Raw genomic sequence first — 16851 nt, 5'->3', positions numbered from 1 at the left:
TGATATGGTTGACCTGTATCTGCATGGTTTTATGCATTGTCCTGCCATATGGTTGGTGGAATGGATAATTGCATGAATGCACAGGGGTCCAGGTATTCCTAATAAAGTGTCCAGTGAGTTTATATTAATACATGAGTAAATGTGACAGTAGATTTAACTGATGAGTCAAAACATTCATAAAAAATAAAAAAAATACTTCAGAAAAGTCCATTAATGGTCTTTTCTACATTAATAAGTTAAGGGACAATGTTTATCGACACAGACATTATTGACACAGAGCTTAAAACTCTCAAGGCTCGCTGATGTAAGAGAGATGTGGTATATTTAAATAGTGGCCTTTGTCACCCAGAGACTGAGCAGGGGTGTGAGTGCTTCAGGTGTAAAGCTCACTACACTGTAGGTGGTTTCTACATTTGCAATAATGACAATTTTATACTTTAAGAAAACTTTAACTGCTCACATGATATACTTTAGGCTTTCTAGTTGTGTTTATACTATGTTACATAATATACATAATAATGATATATATATATATATATATATATATATATATATATATATATATATATATTGATACAAAATATTTTGAATATACATTTTATTTCACTGCATGGAACTTTCAGGATAAAAAACACAAATGGCACCAGTAAATATAGTCGTATATAGTTGTAAAATATTCAGTGTTTGTATATTTAGATTGTATACATGAAACTAAAATAAAAAATGAAAATCTGTGCTGTGAACCCTGGGCTATTCCCATGTACTATAAGAAATTCTCCCTTTCTTTCTGCAGGACTACTGATGGCCAACATGTCTGGCACTTTGACTGTTGTTGATATGCAGGCCATCAGACTCGCTTATACAGGCGAGAGGATCTTTATGGTGTTCCTGGTGCTGTCCACACACTCCCTCTTCATTTATGTTAACATTGTGATGCTGTTTACGCTGCGCACCAAGGCCATCTTCCGCGAGACACCACGTTACATTCTCTTTGCCCACATGCTCCTGAATGACACCATTCACCTGGTGATCGCACTGGTGCTCTATATGCTCAGTTTCTTATACTTTGTGGTGGTGCGTGCTGTCTGTGCCATGATTGTGCTGGTGTCTACATCGACGTTTGTCAACGCACCACTAAATCTGGCTGTCATGTCCCTGGAGAGGTACACGGCCATCTGCTTCCCTTTGCGGCACAGCGAGTTGGCTACACCAGCACGAGCGAGTATGGCTGTGGCTCTGGTGTGGGTTTTGGGCATCAGTGATGTGCTAACTGATGTGTGTGCTCTCTTCCTCCTCGCAGAACCATCCTACTACTTGTCTCCTACAGTGTGTACCATTGCACAGCTCATGGTGGCACCCTGGCAGCAGGGCAGGAGTGTGACATTCAAAGTGCTGCTTTTTGTCATGGTGGCCATTGTGTTACTCTACACGTATGTGGCCATCCTGCGGCAGGCGCGTGCCGCCTCCTCTGACACCTCTTCTGCCCGCAAGGCCTTGCGCACTGTGGTACTGCACGCACTGCAGCTTGGCCTCTCGCTCATGTCCTTCCTCTACGAGTATATAGATTACCTGCTAGGAAGCCTGCCTCTTGCCGTATACACACAGCTACGCTTCCTCAACTTCTTCATAGTGCTGGTCCTTCCACGCTGCCTCAGCTCACTCATCTATGGCCTCAGGGACGAGACCTTCAGGCCACTGTTCAAGCAGAACTTCCTGTACTGTGGTACAAACAGAGTTGTGCCTTTAGAGGCTTTTACAAAACACTAATTATGAGACAATGACAATGTGATTGTTTCTTTCATCTGTCTATGATTTAATGTGTACGTGTATTTCTGTAGGCATGTACACAAAAATGTGGCATGTTAAGTCTTAAAAAATATTTGTATATAGTTTATGGGTATTACATGTGTTATGGGGTGTTTGTGATCCTGATAAACTACAGATTCTATTGATTTTATCTAACCTCAGAATTAATGCTGTATCTCATGTAAAAAAGGGAGAATATTTTCTCTGTGTACTAATAAAATCCGAGCTTCATCCAACATTTCAAATGTGATATTTGCTAAAGATGTGTCAAATCCGTCACTGAAAATGTTAATATTATTGCGAGTAACATCAACATCTCCACTGCCTGCTGTCTCGCAATCATATGTTTTTTTTGCTCCATAATGTCACATTACTAAGTTTTTGTTCTGGCCTTCAGAAATAAATACAGCCACTGAGATTGAAATGGACGTGATCCATACACACGTGAACACAATAGAAAGGAATGCATGCACTTATAATACACCATACTTTCTTGGTTAAAACAGATTTATTACCTAAACGATCCATCCTGTAGGATGGCCAGAATTATAAATGACAAAAATAATGTTGTGAATGCAGCCTTGCACAAAGTGATTCAAAGTTTGGGAGAGTGTTTTCATGGCTCTGGCAGCTAAACTGAGAGATCGTCACTGATGACCTTCTGGCCTGCACATATTCTTTTGTGGGTGTGTCTCGTAGGTGAGCTCTCTTGTGTAGCCAAAGAGCCAATTTTATACAGTTTCATACAATTCCTCACATGAAATCATTATTACTGAAAACAAATCATTTCACACTTCTAAATTTGTATCTCTTCATAAGGTTAGGGTTGGGACAGACTTAACGTCTGTACCATTTCGCATGACTTTATTTGAATGAACTCAAATGGAATCCAACCATCCTTGATCATTCAAATTCATAAAACTTTTTCACAAGATCTTTTTTCCCTTCCAAAATTAAGTAACTTTAATATATGAATCGTGAGTGAAACTAATACCATACTTGATTTTGTGCTATGGTATTGGTATGAATTTGATTGATTAATAAATATAGCTAATAAATAAACAAACTAGAACTAAATAAATACAGTTGAACCAAATAAATATATTTAATAAATAAATTGGAATTCTACAGAACCAAGAATGATTGTATTTGAATCTGAATAAACACATTCAAAGGATAACATATTTGAGTCACATTAGTACTCAAGCACTGGGGATTGATTAATTATGTTAATTAGTTATTTAAACACATTTTCCCAGTGAGGATGTGATTAATGAAATTTTATCACCAAACAAAAAATAAATACAGTCAATAATTCACTTGTGAAAGAAGAATGAAAAATGGTCAGTATGCAGATTTCAGTGAGTACCTTCAAAATCTCAATGGACATGTTGATGGTTTCTCATTTCGACCCCTATATTAGCTTATTAGCTCATTATAATCAAATTGGATTGTTTTCTATGTAGCTTGCTGGATACTGGATCAAGGAGGACATGTTGGAAATGTAGAAGCATAAGGAATAAAACATGTCATGGTGTGCTGTTATAGGAATATAATCAGTGACATCTCAGAGTGTTTTATTGCTCTTTTATCAAAGCAATTTGCCAACAATTGAAAGAAATGAAAGAACAACATGTACTTTTTATCAATTTATAATTACATTTAATGTTGTGGAACATCTGTGAAAAAAGTTAGTTCTTGTTATCACTTACGTTATAGCAGCTATAAATAGTTGTTCCCTCATCAGCCTCCCTTTTTATTTCTGCTTAATTTAATAAGACAAAACAAATGCAGTTGTTATGAAATATAAGCCCTTAAGCCAGCTTTACACTGTACAATTTCCAGACCAATTTTGCTGACACACATGAAAATTGTACATTGCAAAAGAATTCTTTGGTTTTAAGTTATGATCAGTGACTTTTTATTAAAATCTCAGAGTGTGAGCTCTGTTACAACGCTTGTCTGAAAGCCTCAAATAGGAGGACGGTATAGGATAACACGTGATAGCGGGACTGGAAAAAACACAAATGAAGCATACTAATGGACAGAAAAGAATTACAAGCTCACCAAAGAATGTTTCTGTTTATGCAAGCCCATTTTCTGTATGAGCCTGGATGAAGCTGATGGATGACATAAGCAGAATGTAGTGATTTTAATCACAGATCTTATTTTAGAGGATCTCACTCACTCACTCACTCACTCTGACTCACTCACTCACTTTTAGTAACTAATTTATCCTTGCCAGTGTTGTTGTGGATCCGGAGCCTATCCTGGAACACTGTGCGTGAGGCAGGAACACACCCTGAATATGATGCCAGTCCATCACAGGCAACCATGCACACACATTCACACACTCATTCACATTTAGGGACAATTGTAGCCAATCCACCTACTGGCACGTTCTTGGAAGGTGGAAGGAAATCAGAGAACCCAGAAGAAACCAATCTTACATAAGCATTTTCCATATCCATCTTCCTTAAATAGGAAACATGATACTGCACACTCAGTTATGAAGTTACATGAATAAGATTTTATTCTCATTCAGTATGACAGGCTCACTGAAACAGAGCAGCTGAGGTTAGGGAAAAGACCAGGAGATGTTTTTCTAATCTTCAGCTGTCCAGCCTATGCCCACTGTAGCCTCAGGTACCTGTTCTTAGCTTTTCTGCTCACTTTGGTTGGAAAGAGTGATTATTTGAGTCACCATAGCCTTCCTGTCAGCTCAAACCAGACTGACCATTCTCCTCTGACCTTTCTCAAGGCAATGTGTTTCCACCTGCAGAACTGCTGCTCACTGGAATATTTTTCATTTTTTCCGCTATTCTGTATAAACATTTGTCAGCAAATCAGCAATTTCTTAAATACTCAAACCATACTGGCACCAACAACAATGCCACAGTCTAAGTGACTGAGATCACATTTTCCTCATTCTGCTGTTTGACCTGTATCTGCGTGAATTTGTGCATCGTGCTACTGCTACATGATTGGCTAAATGGATAAATGGATGAATGTGCAGGTGTTCCTAATAAAGTGGTCAGTGAGTTTATATTAATATATATGAATAAATGTGACACTGGATTTAAATGATGAGTCAAAAGATTCATAACAAAATTATTCCTGCCTGCACATGGATATGACTTCAGAAAAGTCCATTAATGATGTCTTCTACTTTAATGAGTTAAGGGACAATGTTTATTGACACAAACATTTTTGGAGCTTAAAACTCTCAAGGCTCGCTGATGTAAGAGAGATGTGGTATATTTAAATAGTGGCCTTTGTCACCCAGAGACTGAGCAGGGGTGTGAGTGCTTCAGGTGTAAAGCTCACTACACTGTAGGTGGTTTTTACATTTGCAATAATGACAATTTTATACTTTAAGAAAACTTTAGCTGGTTACATGATATATTCTAGGCTTTCTGGTTGTATGTTACATATAGCATGATATATATATATATATATATATATATATATATATATATATATATATATATATATATATATAATGCTTACATGATAGATATATCTTTAATATGCATATTACATTATGCTTTATAGTATTTGCTGTTAAAGTACTCTATATGTTGTGAAGCAAGAACTTTAAATATGTTTATATACAATTTTCGATCTTTAATGAATGGATTGTAAATATATGTTTTACAGTGACTGAAGCATTACAGGTTGTTTTTTAAATAACATTTTTAAATTTTACAAAATTTTTAAGTGTCAGCATTTTGGACAACCAGGCAATTAGCTGGTTTTATTTCAATTCAATTTTATTTTATTTTATTTGTATAGTGCTTTTAACAATGGTCATAACAGAGCACAAAGCAGCTTTACAGAAATATATTAATTCAGGATATAAATTTAAAATTTGTGAATTTATCCCTAATGAGCAAGCCAGAGGCAAGGTGGTAAGGTGGCAAGGAAAAACTCCCTGAAATGATATGAGGAAGAAACCTTGAGAGGAACCAGACTCAAAAGGGAACCCATTCTCATTTGAGTGACACTGGATAGTGCGATTATAAATAATTCCCTTCTATGACTGTATACTATATGGTCAAAAAGTGCAATTGTGTAACCATGAAGGTTCATTATAAGGTTTACAAGTTATCAACTGTCCACTGATGGAGACTTGAGTGCAAAACTGTTCGTGGGAATTGTAGTCCTAAGCCATCATAGCAAAATTGTTCATATCAATTGAAGTCCAAAGCCATATTCATGATTTCTAAAATCTAAATAAATAATACGTATAAATGAATGTTTTACCGTCCTACTGCACCTGCCTTTAAGCATAAAGTATGATTGGAAAGCAGCCAGTTAAAGTCCTTCAATATCTTTTTATGTCTCTGCTGGATGCTCGTTTAATATTCATCTTTACTAGGTTTCTGTTGATATTTGGATTATCTATGGCACCAATAGTGAATAAATTGTAATAAATCACAAGAAACTCTACACTGAGTGTTGAAAAATGTCTCACTGGCAGTTTGTGTAATGTGTGTTAGTGTAAATAACCCAAATTACAATAGTCTGTAATTAAATAGTCAATTAAACAGTTTACTGATTTTACTGATCATTGCCAGTTTTGTTGTGTTTAATGCTTTATAATAACCAGGTACTGATAGTTAATGCTGTGTCATATTTTGGTGCTGTAAGAGTTTTGTGCCATAACTTAAAAATTAAGTATATGTATATAAAATGCCAACCTGAATCTATGTACAATTATAATAATATTATGAAAAGTGCTAATAATGATACAAAATGTATTGAATACACTTTATTGCAGTGGGTGGAACTTTCAGGAATAAAAAGCACCAATGTCTGCATTAAATATAGTAGTACACATCTGTAAAACAGATGAAATCTGTGCTGTGATCACTGGGAGGGCTTGTGGTTGTTTTTACACTTGAAGGGGTTTCTGGCTGCAAAACTTGTGAAAGAAACCCCTTGCTCTAATTAATTCTCCCTTTCTTTCTGCAGGACTACTGATGGCCAACATGTCTGGCCCTTTGACCTTTGTTGATATGCAGGCCATCAGACTCGCTTTTACAGGTGAGAGGATCTTTAAGATGTTCCTGGTGCTGTCCACGCACTCCCTCTTCATTTACATTAACACTGTGATGCTGTTTACACTGCGCACCAAGGCCATCTTCCGTGAGACACCACGCTACATCCTCTTTACCCACATGCTCCTGAATGACACCATTCACCTCGTGATCGCCCTGTTGCTCTATATGCTCAGTTCCTTTTACCTTGTGGTGGTGCGTGCCGCTTGCGCCTTCATCGTGCTGGTGTCTACATCAACATTTGTCAACGCACCGCTCAACCTGGCTGTCATGTCCCTGGAGAGGTACACGGCCATCTGCTTCCCTTTGCGGCACAGCGAGTTGGCTACGCCGGCGCGAGTGAATGTGGCTGTGGCTCTGGTGTGGGTTTTGGGCATCAGTGATGTGCTAACTGATGTGTGTGCTCTCTTCCTCCTCGCAGAGCCATCCTTCTACTTGTCTCCTACAGTGTGTACCATCGCGCAGCTCATGGTGGCACCCTGGCAGCAGGGCAGGAGTGTGACATTCAAAGTGCTGCTCTTTGTCATGGTGGCCATTGTGTTACTCTACACGTATGTGGCCATCCTGCGGCAGGCGCGTGCCGCCTCCTCTGACACCTCTTCTGCCCGCAAGGCCTTGCGCACTGTGGTACTGCACACGCTGCAGCTTGGCCTCTCGCTCATGTCATTTCTCTATGAGTATATAGAGTACCTGCTAGGAAGCCTGCCACTCCCTGTATACACAGAGATACGCTTCCTCATCTTCTTCATAGTGCTGATCCTGCCACGCTGCCTCAGCTCACTCATCTATGGCTTGAGGGACGAGACCTTCAGGCCACTGTTCAAGCAGAACTTCCTGTACTGTGGTACAAACAAAGTTGTGCCTTTAGAGGCTTTTACAAAACACTAATGATGAGACAATGACAATGTGATCAATGTTTCTGTGATCTGTATGTGAATAAATGTGTACATGTGTTTCTGTAGATACATACACAAAGGATGTGGCATAAGTCTCAAAAAGCTATTTGTATGTCGTTTATCAGGATCACAAGTGTTATGGGTTGTTTGTGATCCTGATAAAGATTCTAATATTTTATCTAACATCAGAATGAATGATTTATCTGATGTAAGGAAAAAGATTTTCTCTGTGTACTAATAAAATAAGAGCTTCATCCAACATGAAATTTGTTGAAGCTGTAACTGAAAAGGTTGAAATTATTGCTAATAACACCAACATTTTGACACTCCCTTGTCTACCTCTTCATGGTCACACTGCTTCATTGCTAAATAATGTTACTGAGGTTTTGTTTTGGCCTTCAGAAATAAATACAGACATTATGAGTGATGTGAATGTGTTCCACACACATGCACGTTTGCATACATGTAGTAGGTGAACAGAGATTAAGAGATTAAAAAAAGAAGAAGAAGAGATTAAAAAAGGAATACATGCACTTATAATACGCCATACTTTCTTAGCCAGCATTGTAAATGTGAAAAGTAATGTTGTGAATGCAGTCTTACACAAAGTTATTTTAAGTTAGAGACTGGTTTCTTGGCTCCGGCAGCCCACCTAACAGATCAGTTTTTTTATTTGAGTAAATTGAATGTATGAAAAGTGAATGAGATATACAGTCCTTACCCTAAATGATTTTTGTGCTTTGGCAGTGGTATGAATTTTATTGGCTAATAAATATAGTAAATAACTAAACTTGTACTAACTAAATAAATGTAGTTAATACATAAGTTTGAACACTTGGAAAATATTATAGATTGAAGTGGAATCTGGGTAAAAGAAAACATACAATCACGGGAAAAAGAAAGTACACCCTCCTTCAGTTCCATGTTTTTATTATCAGGGCCTAAGTAACAATTGTGTGGTCCTCACCAACTTCTATAAACAAACAAATAACATCAGATGACAACAAAAATACACAACGGATTTCAATCCTGTCAAGCATGGTGGTGCAGGGGTGATGAGCTTGCTTTGCAGCCACAGGACCTGGAAAACCTGCAATCACTGAGACAACGATGAGCTCCAGCAGGACAATGATCCCAAGCACACCAGCAAATCAACATCTGAATGGGTAAAGAAGAAAAAAAAATGAAGTAGTTAGGATGGCCAAGTCAAAGCCCCGATCTCAACCCTACTGAGATGCCGTGGCAGGATCTTAAGAGAGCTGTGCATAACCGAACACGTTCAAACATCAATGAACTGAAGCAATGTTGTAAAGAAGAGTAGGCCAAAATTTCTCCAAAATGATGTTAGATTACCCTCCACAGTCCAAAAAACAAGTAGAGTGTTACGATCACCAGCTGGAGTGCCCATGGACTCCACTAGAGGGCACTCCACCCCGGACTCTTGCCATTGTTCTCAGGACTCCAAGAGTCGACTCCAGTCCATGAGGTTGCCCCAGAGCCCGCTTTTGTCCTCGAATCCGCTCCAGAGCCCGCTCCATTCCTCGAATCCGCTCCAGAGCCTGCTCCAGTCCTGGAATCCGCTCCAGAGCCCGCTTTAGCTCCCGAAGTGGCAGCTCCCACTGCAGAACCTCCCAGGTCTTCGGCCTCTGCATCAACTCCTCAGGTGGCAGCTCCTGCTGCGGAACCTCCCAAGTCGTCAGCGTCTGCTCCAGCTTATCCTGAGGTGGAAGCTCCCGCTGCAGAACCTCTCAAATCAGCGGCGTCCGCTCCAGCTCCTCCCGAGGTGGCAGTTTCCACTGCAGAACCTCCCGAGTTGGTGGCGTCCGCTTCTGAACCCTCTGTCTGCCCTGTCACGGCCAAGGAGGCCATCTCCGAGCTCTTCGCCTGCCCTGTCATGGCCAAGGAGGCCGTCTTTGGACTCTGTGCCTGTTCTGTCACAGTCAAGGAGACCCTCTGTGAACTCTCTGACTGTCCTGTCACGGCCATGGAGGCCGTCTGTGAACTCTCAGCCTGTCCTGTCTTGTCCCCAGAGGCCGTTATTAACCTCTCTGTGCTCTCTGTTCCAGTCCAGCCTGATCAGCCTTGGTGGGCACCTGCCTTGTTAGCTCTACGTTGGTAAACATCTGCTCTGCTGTGGTGGTCATCCGCTCCGCCGTGGGGATCTTTGCTCTCCTCTGCTCTGCTGTGGTGGTTGTCTGCTCCGCCGTGGGGATCTTTGGACCCATCTGCTCAGCTGTGGTGGTTGTCTGCTCCGCCGTGGGGATCTTTGGACCCATCTGCTCAGCTGTGGTGGTTGTCTGCTCTGCCGTGGGGATCTTCCGATCCACCTGCTCAGCCGTGGTGGTCTTCACCTCCGCCCTGGTGCCCTTCAGCTCCGCCAGCTCCGCCCTGGTGCCCTTCAGCTCCACCCTGGTGCCCGCCTGCTCCGCCTTGGTGCCCTTCAGCTCCGCCTGCTCCGCCCTGGTGCCCGTCAGCTCTGCCCGTTCCGCCCTGGTGACCGTCAGCTCCGCCTGCTCCGCCCTGGTGCCATTCTGTTCCGCCTGCCCCACCTTGGTACTTTGCTCAGCCCGCTCTGCCTCAGTCCCCTGTTCCTCCACTTCCACATGGACCTGGCCCGCCATCCCTCCCCCTGTTCTGCCTCCGCTCGATCCCCCTCCTGGACTCATGTCTATTCCTGTTGAGGAGCATCTGGAAACCGCTCCTTGCGGGGGGGCTATGTTACGATCACCAGCTGGAGTGCCCATGGACTTGTGAAAGAAGAATGAAAAATGGTTGTGTCAGTATGCAGATTTCAGTGAGTACCCTCAAAATCTCAATGGACATGTTGATGGTTTCTCATTTCGATCCCTATATTAGCTATATTAGCTCATTATAATCAAATTGGATTGTTTTCTATGTAGCTTGCTGGATACTGGATCAAGGAGGACATGTTGGAAATGTAGAAGCATAAGGAATAAAACATGTCATGGTGTGCTGTTATAGGAATATAATCAGTGACATCTCAGTGTTTTATTGCTCTTTTATCAAAGCAATTTGCCAACAATTGAAAGAAATGAAAGAACAACATGTACTTTTTATCAATTTATAATTACATTTAATGTTGTGGAACATCTGTGAAAAAAGTTAGTTCTTGTTATCACTTACGTTATAGCAGCTATAAACAGTTGTTCCCTCATCAGCCTCCCTTTTTATTTCTGCTTAATTTAATAAGACAGAAAATGTAGTTGTTATAAAATATAAGCCCTTAAGCCAGCTTTACACTGTACAATTTCCAGACTAATTTGCACACACATTCACACACTCATTCACATTTAGGGACAATCGTAGCCAATCCACCTACTGGCATGTTCTTGGAAGGTGGAAGGAAACCAGAGAACCCAGAAGAAACCAATCTTACATAAGCATTTTCCATATCCATCTTCCTTAAATAGGAAACGTGATACTGCACACTCAGTTATGAAGTTACATGAATAAGATTTTATTCTCATTCAGTATGACAGGCTCACTGAAACAAAGCAGTTGAGGTTAGGGAAAAGACCAGGAGATGTTTTTCTAATCTTCAGCTGTCCAGCCTATGCCCACTGTAGCCTCAGGTACCTGTTCTTAGCTTTTCTGCTCACTTTGGTTGGAAAGAGTGATTATTTGAGTCACCATAGCCTTCCTGTCAGCTCAAACCAGACTGACCATTCTCCTCTGACCTTTCTCAAGACAATGTGTTTCCACCTGCAGAACTGCTGCTCACTGGAATATTTTTCATTTTTTCCACTATTCTGTATAAACATTTGTGTCAGCAAATCAGCAATTTCTTAAATACTCAAACCATACTGGCACCAACAACAATGCCACAGTCTAAGTGACTGAGATCACATTTTCCTCATTCTGCTGTTTGACGTGAACATGAACAGCTTTTGACCTGTATCTGCGTGAATTTGTGCATCGTGCTACTGCTACATGATTGGCTAAATGGATAAATGCATGAATGTGCAGGTGTTCCTAATAAAGTGGTCAGTGAGTTTATATTAATATGATGAATAATTGTGACAGGACTGGATTTAAATGATGAGTCAAAATATTCATCGCAAAATTATTCCTGCCTGCACATGGATATGACTTCAGAAAAGTCTTCTACTTTAATGAGTTAAGGGACAATGTTTATTGACACAAACATTTTTGGAGCTTAAAACTCTCAAGGCTCGCTGATGTAAGAGAGATGTGGTATATTTAAATAGTGGCCTTTGTCACCCAGAGACTGAGCAGGGGTGTGAGTGCTTCAGGTGTAAAGCTCACTACACTGTAGGTGGTTTTTACATTTGCAATAATGACAATTTTATACTTTAAGAAAAGTTTAGCTGGTTACATGATATATTCTAGGCTTTCTGGTTGTATGTTACATATAGCATGATATATATATATATATATATATATATATATATATATATATATAATGCTTACATGATAGATATATCTTTAATATGCATATTACATTATGCTTTATAGTATTTGCTGTTAAAGTACTCTATATGTTGTGAAGCAAGAACTTTAAATATGTTTATATACAATTTTCGTTCTTTAATGAATGGATTGTAAATATATGTTTTACAGTGACTGAAGCATTACAGGTTGTTTTTTAAATAACATTTTTAAAATTTTACAAAATTTTTAAATGTCAGCATTTTGGACAACCAGGCAATTAGCTGGTTTTATTTCAATTCAATTTTATTTTATTTGTATAGTGCTTTTAACAATGGTCATAACAGAGCACAAAGCAGCTTTACAGAAATATATTAATTCAGGATATAAATTTAAAATTTATGAATTTATCCCTAATGAGCAAGCCAGAGGCGAGGTGGTAAGGTGGCAAGGAAAAACTCCCTGAAATGATATGAGGAAGAAACCTTGAGAGGAACCAGACTCAAAAGGGAACCCATCCTCATTTGAGTGACACTGGATAGTGCGATTATAAATAATTCCCTTCTATGACTGTATACTATATGGTCAAAAAGTGCAATTGTGTAACCATGAAGGCTCATTATAAGGTTTACAAGTTATCAGCTGTTCACTGATGGAGACTTGAGTGCAAAACTGTTCGTGGGAATTGTAGTCCTAAGCCATCATAGCAAAATTGTTCATATCAATTGAAGTCCAAAGCCATATTCATGGTTTCTAAAATCTAAATAAATAATACGTATAACTGAATGTTTTACCGTCCTACTGCACCTGCCTTTAAGCATAATTTATAGGCCCAGTATGATTGGAAAACAGCCAGTTAAAGTCCTTCAACAACTTTTTATGTCTCTGCTGGACGCTCGTTTAATATTCATCTTTACTAGGTTTCTGTTGATATTTGGATTATCTATGGCACCAATAGTGAATAAATTGTAATAAATCACAAGAACCTCAACACTGAGTGTTGAAAAATGTCTCACTGGCAGTTTGTGTAATGTGTGTTAGTGTAAATAACCCAAATTACAATAGTCTGTAATTAAATAGTCAGTTATACAGTTTACTGATTTTACTGATCATTGCCAGTTTTGTTGTGTTTAATGCTTTATAATAACCAGGTACTGAGAGTTAATGCTGTGTCATATTTTGGTGCTGTAAGAGTTTTGTGCCATAACTTAAAAATTAAGTATATGTATATAAAATGCCAACCTGAATCTACGTACAATCATAATAATATTATGAAAAGTGCTAATAATGATACAAAATGTATTGAATACACTTTATTGCAGTGGGTGGAACTTTCAGGAATAAAAAGCACCAATGTCTGCATTAAATATAGTAGTACACATCTGTAAAACAGATGAAACTAATCTGTGCTGTGATCACTGGGAGGGCTTGTGATTGTTTTTACACTTGAAGGGGTTTCTGGCTGCAAAACTTGTGAAAGAAACCCCTTGCTCTAATTAATTCTCCCTTTCTTTCTGCAGGACTACTGATGGCCAACATGTCTGGCCCTTTGACCTTTGTTGATATGCAGGCCATCAGACTCGCTTTTACAGGTGAGAGGATCTTTAAGGTGTTCCTGGTGCTGTCCACACACTCCCTCTTCATTTACATTAATACTGTGATGCTGTTTACGCTGCGCACCAAGGCCATCTTCCGTGAGACACCACGCTACATCCTCTTTACCCACATGCTCCTGAATGACACCATTCACCTGGTGATCGCACTGGTGCTCTACATGCTCAATATCTTTTACCTTGTGGTGGTGCGTGCCGCTTGCGCCTTCATCGTACTGGTGTCTACATCAACATTTGTCAACGCACCGCTCAACCTGGCTGTCATGTCCCTGGAGAGGTACACGGCCATCTGCTTCCCTTTGCGGCACAGCGAGTTGGCTACGCCGGCGCGAGTGAATGTGGCTGTGGCTCTGGTGTGGGTTTTGGGCATCAGTGATGTGCTAACTGATGTGTGTGCTCTCTTCCTCCTTGCAGAGCCATCCTTCTACTTGTCTCCTACAGTGTGTACCATCACGCAGCTCATGGTGGCACCCTGGCAGCAGGGCAGGAGTGTCACATTCAAAGTGCTGCTCTTTGTCATGGTGGCCATTGTGTTACTCTACACGTATGTGGCCATCCTGCGGCAGGCGCGTGCCGCCTCCTCTGACACCTCTTCTGCCCGCAAGGCCTTGCGCACTGTGGTACTGCACACGCTGCAGCTTGGCCTCTCGCTCATGTCCTTCCTCTATGAGTATATAGAGTACCTGCTAGGAAGCCTGCCACTCCCTGTATACACACAGATGCGCTTCCTCCTCTTCTTCATAGTGCTGGTCCTTCCACGCTGCCTCAGCTCACTCATCTATGGCTTGAGGGACGAGACCTTCAGGCCACTGTTCAAGCAGAACTTCCTGTACTGTGGTACAAACAGAGTTGTGCCTTTAGAGGCTTTTACAAAACACTAATGGTGAGACAAGAACAATGTGATCAACGTTTCTGTGATCTGTATGTCAATAAATGTGTACATGTGTTTCTGTAGATCCATACACAAAGGATGTGGCATAAGTCTCAAAAAGCTATTTGTATGTCGTTTATCAGGATCACAAGTGTTATGGGTTGTTTGTGATCCTGATAAAGATTCTAATATTTTATCTAACATCAGAATGAATGATTTATCTGATGTAAGGAAAAAGATTTTCTTAATGAGGTTTTGTTTTGGCCTTCAGAAATAAATACAGACATTATGAGTGATGTGAATGTGATCCACACACATGCACGTTTGCATACATGTAGTAGGCGAACAGAGATTAAAAAAAGAAGAAGAAGAGATTAAAAAAGGAATACATACACTTATAATACGCTATACTTTCTTAGCCAGCATTGTAAATGTCAAAAGTAATGTTGTGAATGCAGTCTTACACAAAGTTATTTTAAGTTTAAGACTGGTTTCTTGGCTCCGGCAGCCCACCTAACAGATCAGTTTTTTTTTGAGTAAATTGAATGTATGAAAAGTGAATGAGATATACAGTCCTTACCCTAAATGATTTTTGTGCTTTGGCAGTGGTATGAATTTGATTGGCTAATAAATATAGTAAATAAATAAACCTGTACTAACTAAATAAATGTAGTTAATACATAAGTTTGAACACTAGAAAAATATGATAGATTGAAGTGGAATCTGGGTAAATTCCATGTTTATATTATTAGGGCCTAAGTAACAATTGTGTGGTCCTCACCAACTTCTATAAACAAACAAATAACATCAGATGACAACAAAAATACACAACGGATTTCAATCCTGTCAAGCATGGTGGTGCAGGGGTGATGATTTGGGCTTGCTTTGCAGCCACAGGACCTGGAAAACCTGCAATCATTGAGACAACGATAAGCTCCACTTTATATAAGAATATTCTTGAGACAAACATAAGGCCATCTGTCCTGCAACTTAAGCTGGGACAAAATTAGGTCATGCAGCAGGACAATGATCCCAAGCACACCAGCAAATCAACATCTGAATGGGTAAAGAAGAAAAAAATGAAGGAGTTAGAATGGCCTACTACTGAAATGCTGTGGCAGGATCTTAAGAGAGCTGTGCATAACCGAACACGTTCAAACATCAATGAACTGAAGCAATGTTGTAAAGAAGAGTAGGCCAAAATTTCTCCAAAATGATGTTAGATAACCATCCACAGTCCAACAAACGAGTAGAGAGAGCAAATCAGGAAATAAGAAGGTTTCTTAAAACTTGCTGTGGGAAGAGCTTCGCCTGTTTTTTGGTTTCTGATATTGATTGATATTTTGTATTTGTTTGCCTGTTGAATAAAGTCTTTATCTGGATCTGCATCCACCTCTGCTGCCTGACACTTTTCTACTTTAATGAGTTAAGGGACGTTTATTGACACAGATGTTTTTGGAGCTTAAAAATCTCAAGGCTCGCTGATGTAAGAGATCTGTGGTATATTTAAATAGTGATATTTATCACCCAGAGACATAAGAAAAGTGTCAGTGCTTCAGGTCTTAAGCTTACTGCACTGTAGGTGGTTTCTATATTTGCAGTAGTTACAATTTAATACTTGTTTTCCATAATTGTTATTCTTTAGATTATTTGCTATTAAAGTACTATATATAGTGTGAAACAAGACCTTCTATCTGTTTTCCATCAGTAATTAATGAATTGTAGATCAATAATTTATTTGTTTGTTTTTTTACTATTTTATCATTTTGTACAACTAAAAATCTAAGTAAAGAGTGTTTGCTGATAGCTGTAATATGATAGGGAAGAGCTGGCTGGAGGGTGGGAATTGGCAGGTGACCAAACTATGGAGAAAATGGGGAAAACCCAAAAAAGTTCAACTTTTCACAAAATCATAGAGTGACTTCAAGCACTAGTCTTGTTAGTAAGCAAATATTAGGAAATTTCAACATGCTGAATTGAAAATATTTCACTGCCAATATTTCAATGTTGCAATGTAACCAAAAATAACAACTTATTTTTAAGTTAACATGTGATGTCCCACTTTAACTGTGGCTTCATACAGTCAAGTCACACAAGTAACCCACATAACCCATGTTGAAGCTCAGATACCATGAAGTATAGCAACACAGACCCTCACAGGTCCGATGTGGGCAGCCCACTTGGGGCCATTG

At 39.6% G+C, this 16851-nt stretch overlaps 3 protein-coding genes across 3 annotated transcripts; all 3 read left to right on the top strand.

Moving 5' to 3' along the window:
* Window positions 1–798: 798 nt before the first annotated feature.
* LOC128320492 (odorant receptor 131-2-like) lies at window positions 799–2026 on the top strand. The gene has a single exon (XM_053240365.1). It carries the CDS (start codon window positions 802–804, stop codon window positions 1765–1767), a length of 966 nt encoding a protein of 321 aa, XP_053096340.1. The 5' UTR covers window positions 799–801; the 3' UTR covers window positions 1768–2026.
* A 4708-nt stretch (window positions 2027–6734) lies between these two features.
* Window positions 6735–8258, top strand: LOC117599164 (odorant receptor 131-2-like). The gene has a single exon (XM_053240414.1). It carries the CDS (start codon window positions 6792–6794, stop codon window positions 7755–7757), a length of 966 nt encoding a protein of 321 aa, XP_053096389.1. The 5' UTR covers window positions 6735–6791; the 3' UTR covers window positions 7758–8258.
* Window positions 8259–13712: 5454 nt separating this feature from the next.
* On the top strand, window positions 13713–14769 carry LOC117599163 (odorant receptor 131-2-like). The gene is made up of 2 exons (XM_034311303.2): window positions 13713–14625; window positions 14744–14769. Exons 1-2 carry the CDS (start codon window positions 13713–13715, stop codon window positions 14767–14769), a joined length of 939 nt encoding a protein of 312 aa, XP_034167194.2.
* The last annotated feature ends 2082 nt before the right edge of the window (window positions 14770–16851 follow it).

Source organism: Pangasianodon hypophthalmus, chromosome 15 (genome assembly GCF_027358585.1).
Source record: "Pangasianodon hypophthalmus isolate fPanHyp1 chromosome 15, fPanHyp1.pri, whole genome shotgun sequence".
Taxonomy (NCBI): Eukaryota; Metazoa; Chordata; class Actinopteri; order Siluriformes; family Pangasiidae; genus Pangasianodon; species Pangasianodon hypophthalmus.
This window is presented reverse-complemented; position numbering and strand designations above follow the sequence as displayed.

Bases quoted from the DNA above. Each gene is read 5' to 3' on its own strand.
- LOC128320492 (XM_053240365.1), top strand. From the start codon at position 802: ATGGCCAACATGTCTGGCACTTTGACTGTTGTTGATATGCAGGCCATC.
- LOC117599164 (XM_053240414.1), top strand. From the start codon at position 6,792: ATGGCCAACATGTCTGGCCCTTTGACCTTTGTTGATATGCAGGCCATC.
- LOC117599163 (XM_034311303.2), top strand. From the start codon at position 13,713: ATGTCTGGCCCTTTGACCTTTGTTGATATGCAGGCCATCAGACTCGCT. The intron at 14,626-14,743 runs GTACAAACAGAG...GTGTTTCTGTAG, and splicing joins GCAGAACTTCCTGTACTGTG to ATCCATACACAAAGGATGTG.